The sequence below is a fragment of the Paroedura picta genome, chromosome 2 (genome assembly GCF_049243985.1).
Source record: "Paroedura picta isolate Pp20150507F chromosome 2, Ppicta_v3.0, whole genome shotgun sequence".
NCBI lineage: Eukaryota > Metazoa > Chordata > Lepidosauria > Squamata > Gekkonidae > Paroedura > Paroedura picta.
The window spans coordinates 72,935,244-72,958,134 of NC_135370.1; the positions used below are offsets into that span (position 1 = coordinate 72,935,244).

At 46.9% G+C, this 22,891-nt stretch overlaps 1 protein-coding gene and 1 long non-coding RNA gene across 4 annotated transcripts in view; one reads left to right on the forward strand and one right to left on the reverse strand.

Moving 5' to 3' along the window:
• NHEJ1 (non-homologous end joining factor 1) overlaps positions 1–21,712 on the forward strand; it is a 112,276-nt gene extending 90,564 nt beyond the window's left edge. For 2 of the 3 annotated variants that reach the window (XM_077320725.1, XM_077320726.1), the window contains 3 exons: positions 18,724–18,840; positions 20,650–20,772; positions 20,887–21,712. In XM_077320725.1, coding sequence (XP_077176840.1) covers positions 18,724–18,840; positions 20,650–20,772; positions 20,887–20,967 — 321 coding nt within the window. In that variant the 3' untranslated portion in view covers positions 20,968–21,712. Of the gene's footprint in view, positions 1–18,723; positions 18,842–20,649; positions 20,773–20,886 lie in introns of all 3 variants that reach the window. The other variant, XM_077320727.1, reaches the window with a different exon arrangement.
• On the reverse strand, positions 381–9,812 carry LOC143829579 (uncharacterized). Its single transcript, XR_013228187.1, has 3 exons — positions 9,713–9,812; positions 8,229–8,340; positions 381–680 (listed from the first exon to the last, which is right to left on the reverse strand). It is a non-coding gene; the product is annotated as an uncharacterized LOC143829579 (long non-coding RNA).
• Positions 21,713–22,891: the final 1,179 nt, after the last annotated feature.

Sequence of the window (22,891 nt, forward strand, 5' to 3'; positions counted from 1 at the left end):
TGAACTAATCTAGGATCCATCTAGGATGTGGTTGGCTAAAACTGGGATCAGGGGTATAGTGGTCCAGGCTGATTTAGCAGATTGAAAATGGGATGGTGGGTGATGGCTGGCTGGACTCCCAAGGCCTTCCGTTAGGCGGTTCTGCAAGGGTTAATGTTATTCCTCATGCTTGAAATTGCAACCAAAAATAAATAAATCTGGGGATATGGAGTAAGGAACCATCAGCATGCTCATAAAATTCAAATCTAGCTCTCCTTTTCAGCAGAATCAGTTAAGGCAGTCAGTGTGCTGAATCAGTATCTGGAGGCACTAATGGAGTGGATAAAGGCCAATAATTAGTACTTGCAATAAACTGAAGCATAGTTCAAATAATTCTGGATTAACCAAAGATTCAAGAGTCAGATTTTACTGCATTGTTCCAAGTTCTGATCACATCTGGGTGGGATTAATACAGTGCACCTAAACCTTTGAAAATTGTCTGGGTAGTTTCAGTTGTCAAAAAATTAAATAGCAGGGTTGCTTGCAGACATTAATTACTTGACTGTGGGGCAATCTATGCAAGGACCTCTTTGCACTTCTGACCACTTGCTGTCATGCTTTTATGTCAAAGATGGCTTAAGGCTGTAATTTCACAGCAAGGTTGGTGTTGCTTTGCATCTCTTGTTGATATTGCATATTTCCTGTCAAGACAAAGGCAATAGAGTTCCATTAATTTTTTTTCATTCAAACTTTTTTGTTAAGTTCGGTGGATCACAGATTCTGTTCCCTCACTTACCAGCATCTTGGTTTTCTACTGGGTTTATTCAATGGTGAGCTATTTATTAATTTTATTAATTGACTCATTGTTTTTTGATGTTTTCTATTTGACTATTACATTGCTTTTTAAAATTGTAATATATTTATGCATTATACTGTTATTTCAAATACATTCAGTCATCTTGGAAGTTACTGGCAAAGAAACAGGATGAACTTAACAAAAGCAAAAAGAAATAAGAAATAAAGAAAAGGAAAAGAAAGAAATAGTGGCATTAAAAACCCTTACATTTGTTTTTGTAAAAAAGCAAGAATCTAGTTTTCATGAAACAACAGAAAATCTTCAGAATCTTCAGGAAGCCTACTAATGGTAAAAAACATGAAAATTTGACTTGGAAAAATGGTCAGACAAGATTTACGTAGGGTGTATTGTGCAATCCATAAACTCCAACTCCTTTTCTGTGATAGAACCCACACACTTATCACACTTGACCTTTCTATTGTACCTTTTGTAGTATTTTTCAGAACTTTTCAAATTCTTCTGAAATTCAGATTTTTCAGTGCTAATAAATTAAAAAGTTGCTGCAATTCTGCAAAGTGGCTTAATTTATTCTAATCACAGATCATGGAAATTTTCGGTACAAGGCAGGGGAGCTCCTGGATTCACTGAACATATTTCTAGTCCCTGGCATTTGCTGTTCCAACTAAGAGAATATCACAACCTCCCCCCATCATTGACATTTATGTAACTTGGATTCTCTTTGCATCCTAAAATATGCATCTTCCAAATCCAGAAATGTTCTAGCTGTGAGGACAGCAACATAATAAGTGCTGAGGAGATCAGTAGCAGCCAGGCTCTTCCAGTTCCATGTTCAGAGGAATTACACTGGTAATCATCTAACCACAGGGAAATGGGCAAAACAGTGGCTGATGCTAATAAAAAGAAATCCATGAAGACAGTATAAAATGACAAGGAAATGAGTGTGCCAATAGTATGGCCCTAAAATGTAACTTGTATTCCAGCGTATTCATAGGACATTACTTAAAAACCTAGAATAGCTGAAATTGTCAGATGATGCCTTGATTTTTGATCATAGAATCATAGAATAATAGAGTTGGGTCATCTAGTCCAACCCTTTGCACTATGCAGGACACTCACAACCCTATCACTCATGGCATAGTTAATGTGTTTGATAGCTATCTCATTGTATGGAAGTACCACCCAGCAGTTGAACTGAAGCTTGTGATATGTGTCTGGAGTTTTATCCTACTTCCCTCTGAAGGTTCTACTGAATGAACAGTCAAGTCCATCCTTCAGCCTTGTTTGCTTGCATCCTTTGCTGCCACAACAGCAGTTCATTACCAACAAGGTGCCAATATCAAGAATGGAATGACAACAGACCAATCACCACCAGCAGTAAAGCCATGTCAGTTTGATCTGCAAATTTGCACTGCTTCAGAAACCAGACATTGTAAGGCCTGTTCATCCACATGGATGTCTGATCTCAGGCAACAAGGAGGTGTTGAATGAAGCCAGTATTCTGCTGAGAAGGGACAATTTGGAATTATGCAAGACACCCAACTCAGGGTGGAGAATATTGAAGGAGGACATGGCGGTTCCCTCTCTTCAGTCCCTCATGTTATGGAAGAATGGGATATCGGGATGTAGAGTATAGAATGGGATGTGAGCAGCAGAGTATAGGCAAAGTGGGGTTCTGGTGAACTGAATGATCGCTTGGCTTTCTTTTTTAAAAACAGATCATACTTGCCCCTGACAGATAATGAGTAGACTGGCAGAAGGATTGTGTTTATATTTGAAGAAGAAGAGTTGGTTGTTATATGCCGCTTTTCTCTACCCGAAGAAGGCTCAAAGAGGCTTACAGTCGCCTTCCCTTTCCTCTCCCCACAACAGACACCCTGTGAGGCTGAGAGAGGCCTGATATCACTGCTTGGTCAGAACAGCTTCATCAGTGCCGTGACAAGCCCAAGGTCACCCAGCTGGCTGCATGTGGGGGAGTGCAGAATCGAACCTGGCATGCCAGATTATAAGTCCACATTCCTAACCACTTCACCAAGCTGGCTCTTGACAGACGTAGCTGAGCCATAGAGGCATATATGGTAGAATTGGCCTGAATGGTTGAAGATGGGTGGCTTGTTAGCCAAAAGCATGCTGTTAGCCAATATTCCATTATGCTTGTTCCACTTATCTTGTGGAAAGCCTAATTTCTTTGCCCTTGTTGCAAGATCCTTGGATACCCAGAGCTTGGATACCACAGAACGAGCATGGTGTTTAGAGTGTTGCACTAGGATCTGGGAGAACCAGGTTTCAGTCCCTAGTCTGCTATGTAAGCTCACTGGATAAATTTGGGGCAGCTGCTCTGTCCCAGCATAGCCTATTTGACAAGAGATGTTGTTGTGAGGTGACAAGGGGTGCAGTGGAAGAGGAGAAAGCCATCATGTTATAAGTAACTTTGGGTCCCCATTGCAGAGTAAAGCAGGATATAAATAAGATGGCACCAGGATGTTCCCACTTTCTCTCTGCTGGGCATCAGTGTGTCTGGAACCTCTCAAAGGCTTAAGTAAGCCTCTTTCCGGTCTCTGCTTGCCTTGACTTCCAAGAAGGTTCAAGCATGGCTTTTCTTGTTTCCCCAGCCTCCTGGAGCATGCAAGAATGAGAAAATGGAGCCTGGTTCCAGAGATAGCGAATAGTTCATCTCCTTAGTAGTGCACAATAGTTATTGTCCAATTGCAGGTGATCAGAAGTATCTTAAACTGCTCCTGCGCAGCGGATTAAATAAAAGGGTAAGGGCTGTTGGGGAGGAGTTAGGGCGGGCCCTGTCCGGGATAAAAACTTGGAGGGCCCAGTCAGGAGCCGCAAAGCGGCTCCTGATTGGGCCCTCCGAATGTCCATCCAGGGCCAAGCTGCCAGGCAGTTTGGCCTGGCCTGACCTGGCTAGGCCAGGAAATCACCATGCAGATTGAGCTTGCAGCCCACATAGTGAGTGCTCCGGACCAGATTATCTAAAGAGAAAGCTGAAGAGAAAATACAAACTTCTGGACCACAGTACACTATTAGACTTCCAAGGTTAAATTTCTGGGAGGGGTTTTCCACAGTCTGTAGCACTCACCTGGTTCTTTCTGAGCTCAAGTGAAAAACTACTCTCAGGCCTAGCAATGCAGTCCAAAACAGACCCTTCTAAATCCATTGAAGTCCGTGGGTTTAGAAGGGTATAGCTCTGTTTAGGATTTCACTGTGAACTTTTGAAACTCATAGCAGTGCATTCTCCTGGTGAGTCTCTTTGTTTTTCCTGAGGAATTTCTATTCTTAAACTGTCTAACTGGTTCCTCCCAGTCATAATGCCCTGGTCCTGCTCAAGAAATGTACTCTGGGAGTTCTGTTTCTGGAATATAATTTCCAGGTGCACGCAGGTTTGATCAAGACCATGGCATGCAGGGCTTTAGCCAGCCCCATGCTCCTCTTGCACTCCCGCCATTCTCCGGTCTTGAAAGGACTCCAGGGAACGAGATGAACATGTCCCCCACCAAATAGCAGCTGCCTCTCCAACCACACTTAGGTTCTCAGAGTAGACAATGCTATGACTTGGATCAAACAATGGTATGACTTAGTAAAAGGCAGTTTCATAGGATTGTATCAGTTTGTGTGAGGCATCTGACCACCTTACAGGAGACCAAGAAGGTGATATGGGAAATTGTTAGAACACTTCAGCTATCCATGTTCAGAGTTAGTCCCTGACTGCCTCTGAAGTCCGCAGGCAGAGAAAGCTGTTTCTCTGCCTGCCTGCCTGCCTGTTTATATGATACCTTTAGCTGGAGATGCCAGGGCATGAAGCTGGGACCTTATCTGTGGCTTAGCATGTATGTAACCTGCTACTGCATCATGGCCCCAGCCTGTGGGGATTGGCTGGGCCTCTTTCTTGGAGCTGTTGCCTGTATTCTGAATGCCTTGTTTGTCCTAACTCTGAGCATGGAGAATGCGGAGTACCTTCACCCTCTGGCTCGCTGCAGCTTCGCATACCCCAGCAAGGCAAGTGAACATAAGCCTTTGTGAGAAATTGTACTTCTCAGCCTGAGGAGTCTATCAGTATGCAGACTGCTTTACAGTGTTTCCAGCAACCCTTTGAGGTAGACTGGGGACTTGCTCAACACCATGCAGTGAACATCATGGCTGGACAGAGATTTAAACCTGTCACTTACCCCTGAACTTTAACATGCTATGTACCTTATCCTGGAGTACCTTTGCACCACTTTTTGAGACGCTGAATGAAGAGAAGTAGCATGATTCATATATGTCTCAGCAGGGTTTAGTAGTTAGAAAGAGAATTAAGTTTTTTTTTAAAGACTCCCGCTTAGGTGCCCCACCTAAGGTTATGCAGGGTCTCTGTGGCAGAGTAGGAAACTGAACCGATTTCTTCTCAACTCTAGGCTGGGGTTTGAACAACAGAGTTGTTCGCTTACCCTTGATCTGCTTCCTCGCAAGTTTCTGCAACCCTATCCCCTTTCTTTGGCTTTAATCCGAGGGAAGGAATATTCTCAGCTTCCTTGCCAACAGACAGCTGAAAACAGCCCAAAGGGAGGGGTTGGGGGTCGGGGTCTGTGGGTACAGGGGTGATTCCATGTGGGACTTTCGCAGCATTTCCCCCCAGCCTTGCAAAGGGAGAGCTGTGAGAAAGGCCTGTAACCCAAGCCAGGAAAAGAGCAGCAAAAGAGGGAAAGAAAAGGTTATTGAGCAGCAGGCAGGGCTGCTGTGGTCTCGAAGCGAGCATAGACTGTCAGTTGTTAGGTGGGTGCCTCAGCGGGGAAAGACTGCCTTGATTATGTGTTATGCGGCAGTTACACAGGGACAGCGGCCCTGCATTCCCCGCTCCACAGTGCCGGCCTTTATGTGCCTGACATTTACTCTCCAAGCGTCGGGGCTACAGGGGAAAGGAAAACATTGTGTGCAGCACTCGGCCACGCTGGCCTGTCACGCTCCCCACTTCCGCCCTGCTGGCTTCTTCCTGTCCGCCCCACTGGCCGCCCTGCCAGCGACCCCTCAGTCCCCCTCAGCCATTGCTTGACCCTCCAGGACTTGCCTGTCTGCTGGGGCCCCTGGGATGACCTGGAAGCACAGAACTGCCTGCACAGGGGCCTTGTGGACAGAGCCCTGAGGTTCCTTAGTGACATGCATGGCTGCGTTTAAATCCCTGGGATCTTGACCAGCATTTCCCCCTTTACTGCCCTCTTCTGATCGAAGCTGGCTGCCTGCAAGTGGGAACTTGGCATCAGCAAAGTCAGAGTTGCCTCACTGGCTCCTGCTGTTTCCACCCAAGACTGTGGTAACAAAGAAGCTCAAATTCTAGGGCTTTGAGTAGGGCTTGTGAGTACAGTAACTATCCCAGTTCAGAGCTGTGCCGTTACCAGCTCATGCCATAGCCTCGCCATCACAAAGATCATGATTCCTAATGTGCAGTCTCACATGGGAGATGGGAGAAATATGAGGTCATTGTGCCACAGGCAGTGGATCCCATTCATGTGGCAATGAGCAGGGAATTTTTGACAGTATGCGTACAATCTGTTCTTTGCTTCCATATGGGAGTGGGTGGGTTCCAGGGACCAATTTTTGCTGGTTAGAACCTTCTCCCTCTCCTGGCATACTGTGGGCAATTTCAAGGAAAGTTTTCTTCGAAATCTAGAAATCTTAGCATTCCACTGGCCTCTAGGTGCGGGAAGCACTGCAGGTGGCAGTAGTCCTCTACAGTGATCTAGAATGTCTTGCTATCTCACAGTGGATAAAAAGAGGCTGGCAGAGCATTATGTTCAGTAGGGTGGCTTTGTCTTCCAAGCCTAGAATAGCTTTCTGTACCTCCAGTTCACTCCCTATGGCTTGGCATGGGTGACACCAATCCCATGTCTTGCGTCCCACCCTGCTGTGCCACGAACCAGAGCTCAGCGCCCTGTTTCCCTACCTCCTCACCCCCACACCAGCCTACACCCCTGCTCTCCTCTGGCCACAGGGTGATTTATTAAGCATGCCCTCCCTCAATGGAACATGTGCTGAGGTTGCCCACGGGAATGTGGGCAGATCTGACAGTCGCACCGCCACAACCCAGGCTGTAATTTCAAAGCAGGCCTCAATCAGTTAAAAATATATTAAAAAATTGGAATGCGGGCTTTGCCAGGGAAAATGTTTGTAACCACTTGGCAAGCTCTGGTGTGATAATGAAAGGGTCCGGCTTGCTCCTGGGGAATGACCGATTTAGAGACTGTGCTCACATAGGGACTTGGTCATTTGGCTTTGCAACTGTGTCCCCTCTCTCTCTCTCTCTCAACACACACACACACACACACACACACACACAGAACACTCTACTGCTAAGCCACGGCACAGCGTAGCTTGCTGCCTGTTGGAACAAATGGAGAAGATGTAGATGTAGTGCAAAATGAAAGAGAATGAGGAGGGATTGGGTTTGTTTGGGACAATGGTGAACAGAGCCATCTTTTTCTTGGGCAGTATGGAGCTGCATTGTCTGGGCCTTGGTTCCCATCATGTTCAAGGAGATCAGGGGCCTGCCATGGAAGCACAGTGAAGCTCCATCTACAAATTATTGCAAGAAGGCTAGCAATGAGGGCACTCCTTGTAAGAGGAATGTGGCTAATGGCCAAGACAGGTGAGTGGTCACGCTATATCGTCTCCACTGACTGCTGGTCCTGGCTGGCACAGAATGGCACCCACAGTTCCAGTCACAAGGCAGGGCTGATTTTCTCTTAGAGGCCAGGTGAGAAGACAGTTTCTATCTCTTCTTTATGGCTGGCCTTTTATTTGAACACATTATAGCAGGACAGGAAACCTAGTGTGATGCTGCACCAGGGAAACTGCGAAGGAATGTACCTCTGAGTGGGTTGCAGTGCTAACTTGTATGTATTTAAAGAGGGATTAATCTGTGGCTTTGTACTATTAAAGAACAATGTTAACCACAAAGGTGTTGACCTGTCTTTTCTCTGTCAAAAATGCAAGATGAACCTCTTTTTACTCTGCGTGTATGTGTGTTACGTGCTTTTGAGTCATTGCCAAGTTATGGTGACCCTATGAATGAATGATCTCCAAGATGTTCTGTCATTAACAGCCTTGCTCAGGTCTTGCAAACTGAAAGCTGTATCTTCCTTTAATGAGTCAAGCCGTCTCATTCTGGGTCTTTCCCTTTTCCTGCTGCCTTCAGCTTTTCCTAGCATTGTTATCTTTTCCAGTGATTCTTGTCTCCTCATAAGACGGCCAAAGTACAATAGCCACAGTTTTAGCCTTTGTGGAAAGTTTAAGTTTGATTAGAACCCCCTTTAATGTCTTTTTTGGCAGTTCATGATATCTGTAAAACTCCCCACCACATTTCACATGAATTGACTTCCTTGCTGTTAGCTTTCTTCATTGTCCCACTTTCATATCCATACATATTAACTGGGAATACTATGGTATGAATTACCTTGATCTTGGTTGCCAGTGATACATCCTTACATTTAAGTATCTTTTCCAGTTCTTCCTTGAATGCTCTCTTGCAGTCTCAGTCTCCTCCTGATTTCACAGGTGTCATCTCCCTTTGGGTGACAATTTAGTTAAGGAATAGAAAACCTATGACAATTCCATTTCTTCTTTCTACAAGCTGACAAACAGATTTGATCAAGATTTTTTTCAGGTCCTCAGATTTTGTCATAGTAAACTTCCCTAAATTGAGCAACTCACAGTTTAAAACTAAGTCTAAGTATAACAAAGACAAACAGAAATAGATGGTGAAGAAAAGACTTGCTGTGCAAATGGATTCTGCATTTTTTTTCCTCATATTTCTCTAATTCAGCAATTTAAAATCATAGAATCATAGAATTGGAAGGGACCTCCTGGGTCATCTAGTCCAACCCCCTGCACAATGCGGAACACAACCCGATCACTCATCCACTGTAACCTGCCACCCCCTTGAACCTTCACAAAATCAGTTTCCCCGTCAGATGGCTATGTATGTTTAAAAAATTCCAAAGATGGAGAACTCGTCATCTCCTGAAGAAGCCTGTTCCACTGAGAAACTGCTCTAACTGTCAGGAACTTCTTCCGGATGTTTAGACGGAATTTCTTTTGCATTAATTTCATCCCATTGGTTCTGATCCATCCCTCCAGAGCAAGAGAGAACAAGCTGCATCAGTGGTCCCCAAACTTTTTATCACCGGGGACCCGTCGACAATTTTACTGAGGCCCGGGGGAGGGTAGTCTTTTGCCGAGGGATGTGGCTGCCTGAGCCCTTGCTCCACTTGCTTTCCCGCCAGCACCCATGACTTCCCGCTGCCAACAACAGCTGCGCAGTGCCACGCCGAGGGGGAGCCCCAGCCATGGCGGCCACTGGAGAGTACCAAAGATGAGCCAGCGGCAGAGTGGCAGGGCAGCCCCTGAGGCAGCAGCCGGGGTGGAGGACGAGGAGGAGCTGTGGCCCGGTACCGACTGATCCATGGATCGGTACCGGTCCTTGGACCAGGGGTCGGGGACCACTGATCTACATGGCAGCCTTTTAAATACTTAAAGATGGTTATTAGATTCCTCTCTCAGTCGTCTCTTTTCCAGGCTAAACAGACCAAGCTCCCCCAACCTTTCCTCATACATCTTGGTCTCCAAACCCCTCATCATCTTTGTTGCCCTCCTCTGGACACGCTCCAGTCTGTCTACATCCCTTTTCAACTGTGGTGCCCAAAACTGAACACAGTACTCCAAGTGAGGCCGAACCAGAGCAGAGTAAAGTGGTACCATAATCTCCTGTGATCTGGACATAATACTCCATTTGATACAGCTCAAAACCCCATTTGCCTTTTTAGCCACTGAGTCACACTGCTGACTTATGTTCAATGTATGGTCTACTAAGACTCCTAGATCCTTTTCACACTGCCAAGACAAGTCTCCCCCATCCATTGGTGTATATGGTTTTCCTACCTAAATGCAGAATTTTGCATTTGTCCCTATTGAACTTCATTTTATTCAGTTTAGCCCACTTCTCGAGCCTATCAAGAGCCTATCTTCTGTTGACAGGAGATTCTTTGAACACCAAATTGTGACTTTTTGCTCTGCAGAAGATTCTAGGGTGTGTTCTGGGGTATATTATGAGGTCACAGAGGGCTCAGTGTGGGAATAATGTCCCTTATTGCTCTACATTAATTTAATGTGTACTAGGATAGAGCCCCTGCCCTCCTTCAAGCCCTTCAGCAGCTGTGCATGGCAAGAAAAAGGGTGATAGTAGGAAAATCATCTTTGCAAGGGATTGTCTCTGTCCTTCATATCCATCTTTACTGTCTCTATATAGCCCCTTTTCTTCTTCTCTGCCCCTTACAGGCCTAGGCTGTGTCAGGAAATATAGCTGTAATAAGCTGTCCTTGATCATGCTTTCTGTTAAAAAATGACTTTGCGTCACCTTTAAATATTCATTTCTGACCAGATAAACCACTTTAATCCATTCTAATAAATGATCTCCATATACAATGTAGGATGTGGTCCCTCCTAGATAATTTCCTGCAGAGTGAATGTGTATTGTCTGGTGGTCATTGTTAGTCAATGTGCATGCTTTAATTAAGTCTTTGATTCAGAAGGAAATGAAGCTTGGTACCCAGATGACCTGTCATATGCTCTGATCACTCCTAGGTCCTTGTTTTTATGCAGGCTGACACCCAGAAGGAATGTTATTTTTATCTTCATGAATAATGTCTCAGTGGGAACGATACTTGGGTGGATGTCACCTGGCAGAACTGTATGAGGCCCACCCTGTACTATGACTGAAATGGGGACCTATTCTGCATTTTAATCTCTGGAGTCCAGGGAAACTGTCTGACATACTATGGGTTGGAGTCTATGAACATGTTCTATACATGCCTGTGTGCTGCTCATACAACACCAGTCCACCCCCCCCCCCCATGAGCCACTTCTACCATGGCCATGCCTTCCTTTGACTGCACTCATCCAAAGCCCTTTTCTCCCCATGCTGTTGCAGCTCTGCCTGTGGAAGCCTTTCCTGCCAGCTATGATAGCTAAATTAAACCTTTACATTCAGAGACAGCATATTTCTGAATTCCAGGACAGAGAACCAGGGAGGGCTGATGCCCTTATTCCTTGAAGATAAGCTTACCAGGGGCACTTGCTTCTAAGAAAAGAATACTGCACAGGAGAAGGCAGGTGGCTCATTCATGAGACTCAGCTGTGTGCAAGACAGGAAAGGTCTACTATTCGTTTCTGGTTTCTGTAATCCTGGTTGCAGTTTAACGGCTCATCCTATCAGCTGCATCGATTTACACTCTGTAATCTGCCTCAAGTCTGAGTGAGAAAGTTGGACTAAAGCATAGCTAAATAAATAAAAATGCTCCTTTGACTCCCAATTATCTATTGCAATTGTCATTTTATGGTTGATGTAAGAGAGCAATTAAGTAGAGCCTTGCTATATCTGAACAGTGGCCATTTCATCCACTGCCCCCTTTCCCCAGAGTATCCAGCCTTGTTTGGTATAGTAATATGTTTTGATTATTGAATTGTAATGATGGAACGCCAGAGTCCAGATATGTTATTTGGCTTCCAAAAGCAGCCACTAGAGGGCTCAGTCAAGATCAGGGCTGCAGGCCTTACAAAAAGACATTAACTTCTTCCTTCACATACTTAAGAAAGGCTCTCTACTGGATCTGACCAGTGGTCCATCTAGTCCAGCATCCTGCTTCACACAATGCCCTGGAGCAGCTGTCCCCAACCCCCGGTCTGGATACTGGGACCGGTCCGTGGATCAGTCAGTACCGGGCCAAGGCTCCTTCTCCTCCTCCTCCTTGGCTGCTGCCTCAGGGGCTGCCCTGCCACTCTGCTGCGGGCTCACCTTTGGTGCTCTCCAGCGGCCGCTATGTCTGGGGCTCCCCCTCGGTGTGGCACTTTGCAGCTGCTGCTGGCAGCACCCCCCAGTGGGCAGCGGGAAGTCAGGGGTGATGGCGGGAAAGCAAGTGCAGCAGGGGCTCAGGAGGCGGCAGCGACGTCCCTCGGTTAAAGACTATCCCCCCCCCCCCGGACCTCAGTAAAATTGTCAAGCATTGACCGGTCGCCGGTGATGAAAAGGTTGGGGATCAGTGCCCTAGAGGGCTAACAAGCCAGAGTGTAGTGGCCAAGGACTTTCCCTAGTTGTAAAAGCTAGAGTGACCTTGCAAACTGTAGGATCAAGTCTTCTCAGATTGGATTTCAGTTCCTGGAGCATCTCGTTTTGTTGCAACAATGGAACCCAGGTTTGGGAATCTTTGTGATCTCTCTTTTCTTTCTGCTGTATTTATTCTGTCAGCCAAATCTGGATATAAGTGGGAGGAGTGTACATATTTTTCTTGGACCAGATTGTTCCTACCCCACCCCCCTCTCCACATTCTGTGACAAGGCAAGCCTCACTCCCGTCCTCAGTCTAGGATCAAGAAGGTCAAAATAAAGGAAAGAGATGGGGAACTTAAGGCACTTGAGCTCACAGCATGCTTTCAGGTCCCTTAGCTGGAGGAAGTGAAAAGAACGAGTTGCTCCACTGACTTCCAGCTCTAGGAATGAGTAAAACTGAAAGAGAATTGCCCTCTTTGTTATTGTAGTTTTTAAACAGTGGTGGGGGAAGGGGGTGAAAAGAAGAATATAGGCTTCTTCAGATGTGTGTGGCAAGGGATAGGAGGGGGATCGGCTGCTGTTCTTCAGCAACTTTTTGAATTTCCCATCTAGGTTTAAACTTAAAAGAATACAAGCTCCACCTCTTTATGACTCCACCCTGCTTCTGTGTGTAGAAGTCCCTAGCTTGCTTTACCCTTTAGCACAGATCCAGACTGGCTTTGATCCAGGATTTGGCTTTAGAACTTGTCCGACTGTTGAGTCTCACCCCTAAAGCATATGCAGTAACAATCAAGAGGAAGCAGCCTCTGGGTGTGTGTTTTTGTAGAATCCCAGGCTCTCACCACAGAGTATCCACTGCATGCCCACGTGCATCTGGGATTAGAAAGGCAAGGAATGGTTCAGGACAGAGGAAATGGTTTCCAGGTAGCCTTGAACCCTGGTGTCAAACTGACCACTTGAACAGATCTATTATGGTACTAGCAGTCAGCCTTCCTCCCCAGTTTTCCCCTGCTTACCTGTGCACAACTGCGTGAGTGAGCAATTGTTTTCTAGGCCAGTTTCTTTCCCACTGGCAAGATTTATAGTAATGAGTTTGCCTAAGGGAACAAGAAAACCTTATCATTGTACTTCAATGGCTTGTCAAAGCAACCCTATTGCACGTCTTCTTGAAAATATGGCCTGCCTTGCAACAGCAGAATGAAATGAGAAAAATATAGCTTATCCTACTGGTTGGAGAGGTGGAGATCCTAAACAGTAATGTACTGCCTTTTTATTGGGATCAATTTAAAATTATCCCAAAATGAATACAAGTGTACATAGTCCTTACAATGTCTCATGAGCTGGATATGGAGGAGGAGGGGAGGGGATTGAGGACAATATTAGGGAAGGATTCCCCAAATATTTGACAAACTTGCCCTCTTGACTTAAGGGTTGAAGGCTTACAATCTTTGCCCCAGTTTCCCGAAGAACTCCTCACCATGCAGGTTGCAAATCCTTTAATGCTTCCTCCCCCCCTTCAGCCTTGTTCTGGCATCTGATACACGTTTGGCCTTGTTGTCAAGTAGTCATAACACAGCAGTGGCATGCTTACAGGGACAACACTCACCCCCAGCAGCTCATGGGCAAGGGAATGGCATGTGCTCTTAATTGGTAACTTTCCCCCAGTGAACCTTTTCTTTGACATTTCTCACTGTTTGTTAAGGAAAATCATATAGCCCTTTAGAAAACTCTAGTCCCCATTATGGAAGAGCAAGTCTACTGCAGGAAGGCAGGAAAGCAGGAAAGCAAGACCTACACGGACTCTGCTGTGAATATAGTCTTGGATGACCAGAATGCTGGGAGAAGGTCTGATAGACACAGGGCAGCTTCACCATTCATTAGCAATGCAATTGGGTGATGCTTCCCAGGCAGCTCCCCAGGGTGTCAGTTGACTGTAGAAATTGAGAGACACGTGGGACCCCCCCTCCCCTTTTTGCAGAGTATCCAACATCATTTGGAAAACTTCAATATACCCATTCAGTTTTGGATTCTGGCCATCCTGCAAACAGCTCTTGAACTTGCTATTTGCAATAAATAAAGCTATGATGACATGGTTTTTGATAACAGATTTCAGTTGGTAGCTTCCTTTGCATAGGATGGCTTTGTGTGTGTGACTATTTTGAAGGAGGTGCTCCTATGCTCCCATGCCTTCTCCTTGGTGTGGTTAGGAGTGTGGACTTCTAATCTGGCATGCCGGGTTCGATTCTGCACTCCCCCACATGCAGCCAGCTGGGTGACCTTGGGCTCGCCACAGCACTGATAAAGCTGCTTTGACTGAACAGTAATATCAGGGCCTTCTCAGCCTCACCCACCTCACAAGGTGTGAGGAGAGGAAAGGGAAGGCAACTGTAAGCCCCTTTGAGGCTCCTTCGGATAGAGAAAAGTGGCATATAAGAAACAACTCTTCTTCTTCCAAAGGACTGGCTTCTTATAGAAACAGTACACGCAGAGGAGCAGCTTGACCAAAAAGTCCAGTGTCTCAGTGGGTGGGGGCAGGGGGTTAGTCCCTCACTTCTTCAGTACATAGAGATTGCCTCAAACTAATGAAGCCCTCAGACACTCTTTTGTACACATCTGGAACAGCATGCAGCCAAGTTATCACAAGTAGGTCCTCGGGCAGAATGACCAAACAAGACTTTCTTGGGCAGAGGCTTTATAGTGACTCCAAGGTCCTGTTCCTTCCCAGTTCAAGAGTGCATGGAGAAAGGCCCCTTCTAGAGGAGCCAAGCGAAGCTTAGGAATGCAGAGACTGTGCCTCCCCTTCCCAGTTATGGGACATGCATCTTGAATCGCATGGGGTGCTCTGAGCTTTGAGCCAGCGGGTATGGTTTATCTTAATGAGGGAAGAATTTGAGAAGCTCTGAGCCCAGGTTCTGGCAGTCGCTTAGAGAAGGCAGTGGGGGTCACAGTGCCCTGAGACTTGCTGCCACCCTGTTTTCTGCCACTGTTCCTGGGAGGAGGGAATGGATGGGAAAGACAAGGAAGGGCAGCAATGACCTGCCACAGTGCTTGTCCTGAGTACACTGTTCCTTGTCTCAGTCAGTCCCCTGCTGTTTACTTTACTCTGAGTTATGATTGTGTCTTTGCCTTTGATCTGGCACCTTCAGTTGCCTATTGGCTGTTCTTGACCTACCTCTGAGGTCCATTCACCTGCCAGAATTGCAGTCTGTTATAGCCTGGATACAACAGCGACTATAAGCAAAATCTGTATGTTTCTGGATTTTACTGTTGAACAAGAAGGGGCCAAAGATCCTCTCTGCTCAGAGGCTGAACTATCCTGCCCCACCTGCACAGTGCATCATGCCTCACAGAAAGTGGTGTGGTGCAGAAACAGTGTTTGCAAGGAGCAGCTTGATTTAGAGCACTCAAGGAAGCAAGCCGAGCTGAATGCTGTCATGCTGGCCATTTTCAGTTACCTAGAATTTTGGCAAGCCCATCCTTCCTCCCTGTTTTCTAAACTGGTCGCTGATTTATAGCAGTCTCTATGGAGTTAATGAGCAGGACAAATGTAACCTGATGTTACTGAGGGTCCAGCTGTACTCCACAGATGCTGTCACACTGTTCCCTGTGATTTGTCCAGTTAGTCAATCTGGTCCCTTAGATTAGCGATCCCCAACCTGTGGGACGCGGACCACCAGTGGTCCTTCGACTAATTGGAGGTGGGCCCCGAAGGACGCCTTCTCCCCCCCCCCCCCCGGCCCTTTACAACACACTTCGGGTGTCATTGTCTCCCATCACTCCCAGATGGGACTATCTCGTTGCAGAGAAACAAGCTCAGGGTTCCCATTGATTTGTCATTGTCATGAGTTAAAATTTCCATGAAAATAAAATGTTCCTTATGTTCATTGTTGTGGCGTGTCTGTCTTATTTTGAAGGGATGTTTAAACATTACCATAGCAAGCAGAGAGCGTTAGGGCAGTGGTTGAGAGTAGAGGAGTAAACTACCCCCCCCCCACGGGCCTCAGTAAAAGGCATTGAGTGGTCCCTGGTGAGTGGTCCCCGGCATTGAGTGGTCCCCGGTGATAAAAAGATTGGGGACCACTGCCTTAGATAACCATTGGAAAAGAGCACATTTCTAGTCCCTGTGAATCTGGAGGTGAGGTTGTTTGTTGAAGACGCTGCCTGCCTTTGGAGGAGTGTGAGTAGAGATGCATTGTGTTTTTCAGTTGAGTGTCAGTGACCTTGGCCCTTTGTGCACATGCTGGATTATGCATTTTCAATGCCCTTTAGAAGTAGATTATCGTGCTCTGCACTGGAAGTGTCATTATCCAGCGTGTGCATAAGGGGCCCTGGTGTCCTGTGCTCATTATCCTTGGGCATTTGCAGTCCAGCCACATGTATTAGTACAGCTAGTTTTGAGTCCAGTGGCACCTTAAAGACCCACAAGATTTTCGGGGCATGAGCTTTCGAAAGTCAAAGCTGCTGTCTCTGCATTCCTAACTCCAGCAGTTCTAGTTCTGATCAACACAGCTACCCTCTGAAACTGTATATAGTCATGTCTGTGTGGCAGAGTTGTGTTTCTCGAGTAGCATGTGTATTGATGGTTAGGAAAATGTGATTTCCTCGCAAAATAAACACTTCCTTGAATTCCTTACAGCTAGGTAATATGTGTGTTTCCTATGCAAATTGCCCATGTTGCTGGGAAAGGTCTTGCTACTCTGAGAGGACCCTCCAATGGCTGTAGGAAAGAATCCCCCCCCCAGTTTACTGCTTCCTGTCATGTTCTGTAGATTCCATGTCAATTCTCCCTCATGTCGAAATCTTCTTGCCCTCTTTAGCAGCGCTGTTTTGAAATCAGGACATCATACCTAATTTAATTTGGGCAGCACTCCCCCGCCCCCCAATGAGCAGCTGCCACTAGTGATGTTCTGGAACAGAGTTTATTTCTAATACATCAAATCTGATGGGTTTATTAGATCAAAGAACACTTGCATAATTTGTGTCATTTGCAGAATGTGTTCTGGTCACAATGCACTGGCAGGATGCTGGCCTTTAAAAAGAAACCCACAGTGAGCACATAACTCCACTTGCAAGGAGACAGGAGCATGCTAGCATCACAGGGCGGGTGGTAGGTGTGGGAAGAGGCCTTATGGGGCACTCACTGCCACAGAAGCTCATGCTGTAGGGAGAGGAGCTGAGGCATGTGGTTCAGCAGTTCTTCATCTGAGTATGTTGGCTGAGACTTTGGGGAGAACTTGACAAGACTGCCCCCAGGGTGCCATCCTGCTCTCTCTCACCCCCGACATGAGACACTCATAAATTGCCCCCTGGAATCTCTCTCAGATCATTCCTAGGATGCAAGCAGAGTGTAAAGACCTTGCATTTAAATAAGCAGAGTGGAGGAGGGCCATCATTCAGTGTCAGAGAACATGCTTTAGGTTTCAATCCTGGGCATCTCCAGTGAGAAGAACTGCAGCTGGGAAAGGCCTGGGGAGAACTGTGGCTCAGCACATCAGTTGACTTAGTATTCACGGAGCAGTGCTTGCTGCACAAGTGATATAGGTGTTGTAGCATACCCGTGTAACTCATTCTCCCTCTCATTCACTCGGCCCTCCCTTATAGCTGGTGTCCCTTGGGCTTTGAGCCAAGAGCTCTATGCCACTCCTGCAACCTGGAGTGGGTCACAAGCAATGCCTTTGGACTCCTGGCCTTGAGTGCCACAGTGGGTGAGTGCCTGGAGAGGAACTGCCCTGTTATCTGTTACACTTTGTTCTCCCGACTGTTTGGGTGTGGAGCAGGCACAGTGCACAGAAACGTTATCTCTGGAAACCTTTGAAACAGGCAACAGGCTGGGCTCACTGCGTTCTGGGATCGGGGGGGGGGGGCTGCATGCCATGTGCCCATCTCCCTGCCTTATTGGATGTGCCAGAACAAGGCATGCCAGGAAGAGTATCATCTCTAGCTCTCTTGTTCTGCATTCAAGGACAGGGGGCACACAGAGAAAACAGCTTCACAGCACCTCCTAATAGAAGGAGGGGCTGGCTTTGTAGCTCTAGCCTGAAGCCTGACTGCTTCCCTGTGTCTGCGGCATTCCTCACGAGTAGCACACCTTTCCCTTTCCACTCTGACATGGGGAAGGGAATTCCTCTGGGATGCAGTGAAAGGGTTCCTTGGGCTTTTGGAAGCCAGGGGTTGGAGGACATTCCTGGCATTGATGATTGACTGAGAGCAGCAAGAGGGATGGATCTCTGGGGAAGAGCCCTGGCTCTACTGTAAAGTACATGCTCTGTGTGCAGAAGGTCTTGGGTTCAATCACTGGTGTTATGCTTGTGGTTCTGCTGAGGACCGAGCTTTAGGTCCAAGGCAGGATCGGAGTGGGCAGTGTAATTGACCAATGTGCCATCCCTGGGGTCCAGCCAGTTTAAACTGAAACTAATAGTCCATCCTGGCGGGAAGATCCCTTGTTTGTAATAGCATATAAGTTGGGGTTCTTTGGGGGTTTCTCGGTTCAGTTTTGCCTCTTGTGATAAATTGCTGACTGAACTCCCAGTGGTCCTGGCTTCCTTCAAACCCACGGATTTAACACCTGGAATTGCTGGTAGAGTGCTGGGGCAGGCCTCTCAGTGGTGGCTTTATGAGGATGAACGTGAGGATGAGGCTGCCTTGCAAGGACTGAGGCAGGCCCACTCTGCCTGTTAACAGCCCTCCGGATGCTGGCAAAGCTTCCCCCAGCATTTGCCACTTGAGATCCCTTGCAGAAGCAGTGTCGGTATGGCAGGGGACCTGTGTGCTCAGGTCCTCTTCTTTCATGGCTTCTGCCTTGAGCACTGTCCAGTGTAGCCTTGACGTGTCTCTCATTGACTTCACAGACATTGCCCCAAGCCTGCTGCCTAGGAGATGGGCGCCAGTTCACTTCCAGCCTCAAGCAGCTCTATATGGCAGTGACCCAGCAGCAGGCCAGAGTGGCTTGCAAGCGACACTGGGAAGGTAAGTGGATGAAGTGCGGGGGAGGGGGAGGACTGAGGGCCATTCCGCACCAGGATCTATGTGGCAAATTGGTTGTGGGATGAAAAAACGCCATTTTAAATAGTGGAATTCGTCGTTATGCATACCTGGCTTTGTAGTGGAATCCAGTTGCGTTTCTATCGTTTCCTACAGGTTTCCGGTCTCTGCAAAAATCGCTAGCCAGGAAGCGATATTGCCGAGCTCGTCCCGCCCCTGGCCGTCAAGCAGCCAATGGGCGGCCATTATCATGATCCCCAAAAGCCCCTTTCCCTTTAAGGAAGTTTTAAAAAAAAACCACACATTGCAATGAATCTGTGTTGATTCATTGCAACGGAGAGACCCATCTAGGTAGCAGTTGGTGTTTGAGCTGCCGTTTCATCATTGCCACGCTCCCCCCGAATGAAACTCCCTCCCCCGGCACGGGCGCAATTTTCGGCCGAAAATACAGTAAAAAATAAAGGGAAAATAAACCAGCAAACGGGGCTGTGTGTTGTTTTGTGCTTAGTGACTTAAAACAGCTCTGCAGCCAGGGAAGCCTCGCTGGGTAAATGAAGGCTCGCCGGTGCGTTTATCTCCACTCGCTCTGAGAAAAAAAAATGGCGGAAGATCAGAGGAGAGAGCCAGGGGGAGGGACTTTGCAGAAACCGCAACAATGGTAACGCACTGAACTTTTTCGCTAGTGTTGCAGATTGGTTGCAAGAGTGTAGTGCTTTCCGGAGGGTGAATCCACTTTTTGGGATTTCCCTGAAAGCGCTACAATGAAGCGCTTTTTGCGGATCGGTTTCAGGAGTGTTGCAGATTGTCAACGACGTTGTGCATAATGGCAAAACTGTAGCGATTTCAATTTGTAACCATTGTGCTATTTTGGATGAGTGCGGAATGGCCCTCAGTGTATTCATTGTATGCCTGCACTGTGCCTTCATCACCACCAGCACCACCCTGGCTAAGGTAGCCAAGGTGGGAAAGAATTTTGGTGGCAGATGTCCACAGATAGGAGCAGCTGCCACAGAATATCCATCATGATTCCTTGATACCTCCAGATTGAGGACTCCATCTTTCTCTCACCCAGTATTGTCTATCAGTAAGAAAGCCTATCAAGCTAAGTTGACTTCGTCCTCATGCTCTCCCTCATGATTGGTGTTTATAAGAGACCTCGCATGTTTTTTTGTCCTTCTTACTTTCCCTTCTACGTTGCTACTGGCCTTTAGAGAGTTCCTGACTCCCTGCATGTTTAGATATGGCTAAAACACTTCCAATGATTAGAACTGCACAAGTAGTGTAAGGTCAGCATGTGAACAACCAGTGTGAGATCCAGTGTGGTGTAGTGGTTAAGAGCAGAGGACTCCAATCTGGAGAACCCCTTTCTTCCACATGCAGCCAGCCTGGTGACCTTGGGCTAGTTACGGTTCTCGCTCAGTTCCATCTTCCTCACAGGGTATCTCTTGTGGAGAGAGGAAAGGGAAGGTGTTTGTAAGTTGCCTTGGGACTCCCTTCAGGTAGTCAAAAGAGGGATATAAAAAAATCAGCCCTTCTTTTAAACTGGAGGGAGGATCCACCTGTGGGCTATTTGTTTCACCAGATCAAGGTCCCTCCCCAATTCTGCAAGTCTCTCCTGTTCTGCCTGTACAACTGTGTGGTCTTTAGATTCAACTAGACTTGCATATAAATAAAACTGTATCTTTGTCCACATGTAAATTAATTCATTTGATTCTCATCCTCTTGGCTCTGCTGCATCACAAACACACAGGCCTGCTTGTCTGCATTTAATTGTTCCCTTTTTGCCCCCTACGGCATCAGGAGATCCCGAGAGTCTGGAACATATCAGTACCCAGGATTTGCCGATTGAACCGGAACCAGAAGAAGGGAAGACAGGAACCCAACGGACATCCGTCCATTGTGTTCAAGGCACACTGGTGAGAGCAGAGTCCGGGCATCCGGGGAGGGTGTGTTAGGAAAGGGTGTGGCCGGGAGTGGCTGTGCCTCACTCGGAGGTGGAATTGTCCACGCTGATTTCTTTTCCCTTCTAGGTGTCAAGCACCCAGGCCCAGAAGGCTCAACTGCCCATGGCCAAGACCAAAAGGAAGAAGGCGAAAGGGCTGTTCAGCTGAGGCAGGTGACCCTTTTGCAGGGAAAAATGTGTGATTGTTTTCTTGAACATCCTTCCATCTTCCTGGAACGTCTGGACTCCCACTCTAGAAGAGAGAGGTGCCACTTGGCTGATTTTGCCATATTTCAACATGGTGATTGGAAAGTGTCCCAGCTCTCCCTGCAAGCATCTGCTCGCCTTCCTCTGCTTCGTCTGCCACCTTTCAGGGGGAGCCTGCTGGAGATGGGCCTGCAAAGCAGTGAGCAAGAGGTGAACCGTGGGTGTGGCCTGGGCAGAGTAAAGAAGCCAAATGCCGAGTGTCCGCCTGAGCTCCCAAGCCTCTTCTGCCACTGGCAGTTGCAGACTTCCTTTGTATAATGAAGACCTTAGTCATGAAACCTGACTTCTTGGGGTCGTCTCTGCTTACGTTTGGCCTTATGTGTGCAGGATTGCAGGCATGGATCGGTTCCTCTGGAGTCCCAGCTGCTTCTTTATGCTGATTTGCAATATCCTGGTTCGTGGTGAATGTATTATCTAAAGAAAAAGAAGGGCTTGGGCTGGGGTGGTGCGAGTCGGATCTGCTCAGTGGTTTATACATTCCCCACATCCTTAATCCAGTTCTCTTAACTCCTGTTCCACTTCCCCCGCTGTTCCACCTGGCACGTGTTTTCTCTCTTTCCTTGCAGTTTTCCACACTCTCCTTTTGCCAAAATACTCTGCAAAGGTACAAATATAAAATGAAAATAAATTCTGCTGATTCAAGCATATTTCTACAATTCGCGTGCTTTACCCTGGGCTCTCTGTTGGTCTATTCTTGTTGCAGAATGTTACTTTTTCAGCACAGAATATGCCTAGACTTAAACACACAAGACTTCTGATGCTTAGGGTGAGAGATGACCTCTTTCTTGTGCTTTCACACAGAAATGTTGGCCAAGATTTTTAGGCATCTGTGGCAGAAAAGCCAAATGCCACCCCTACAGTGGTATATGTATAATATTTCACTAAGAAGGATGAGGCAACCACCAAATGGGAGAACAGACGTTGTGCTGCAGAGCAGAACTCTGTTGAATGTGACTTTGTACCATAACTCTTGAAATGTGTGGTACAGAAATCTAGGTTACATCCTGATACTTCTTGGGCAATGCAGCAGATTTGCACAACTTTGCTGCACACAGTTGTGAATATTGTCCCAGAATGATGGTGCATCAGGATCTTGGTATGTCTCTTTCTTTTTGCCATCTGCCTGGAACTGCAAAAGTGGAAGGGTTTTCTAACACAATCCAGCAAGCCACAGTGTCAAGCTGCAGAGTAACACGGAGCTTGATGGGTAATCAGTTGTTCAATCCTCTAATACAGGTACCACCTTGTCCTGCTCCTCTGGGAAGAAGTTATCTCCCAGCCAGGAGATATGCTCCACCCAGCCTTCCAACCTACAGTGCTTCACTGTCCCACAGCTATGGAGTTTACGGTGAATGTTGGAAAGTTATTTGATGTGAGTGTCCTGACTAGATAACCCATGAGGTCCCTTCCAACTCTATGATTCTATGATGCTTTTGGATTGCTAGAATTGCAAAATGAAGCCAGCTGTCACTTTATTGGTAACTTCAGAGCAAGCTTCTGCTAGCCAAGCCCTCACCCCTGGATGTGGTAGAGGTTAGAATAGTGAACCTGGGGTCTGGAGGATCCAGGTTCAAATCCCCACTCAGTTGGCTGGGTGATCCTGGACCATTCAGTCTCCCTCAGCTTGCCAGGGGGCTTGTTGTGGGATAAAGAGGAGGAGGTAGAATGAGGTTGAAGCCACTGTGGGTCCCCATTGAGGAGAAAAGCAAGGTGTAAATATCTAAACAAACAAACTCACCTTCTTTATTATTGACTGGTGGGATTGCAATCTATCATTGTGGTTTAAAAAATCACATACAAAGGCAAAAGATAGAGGAGATTTCTGT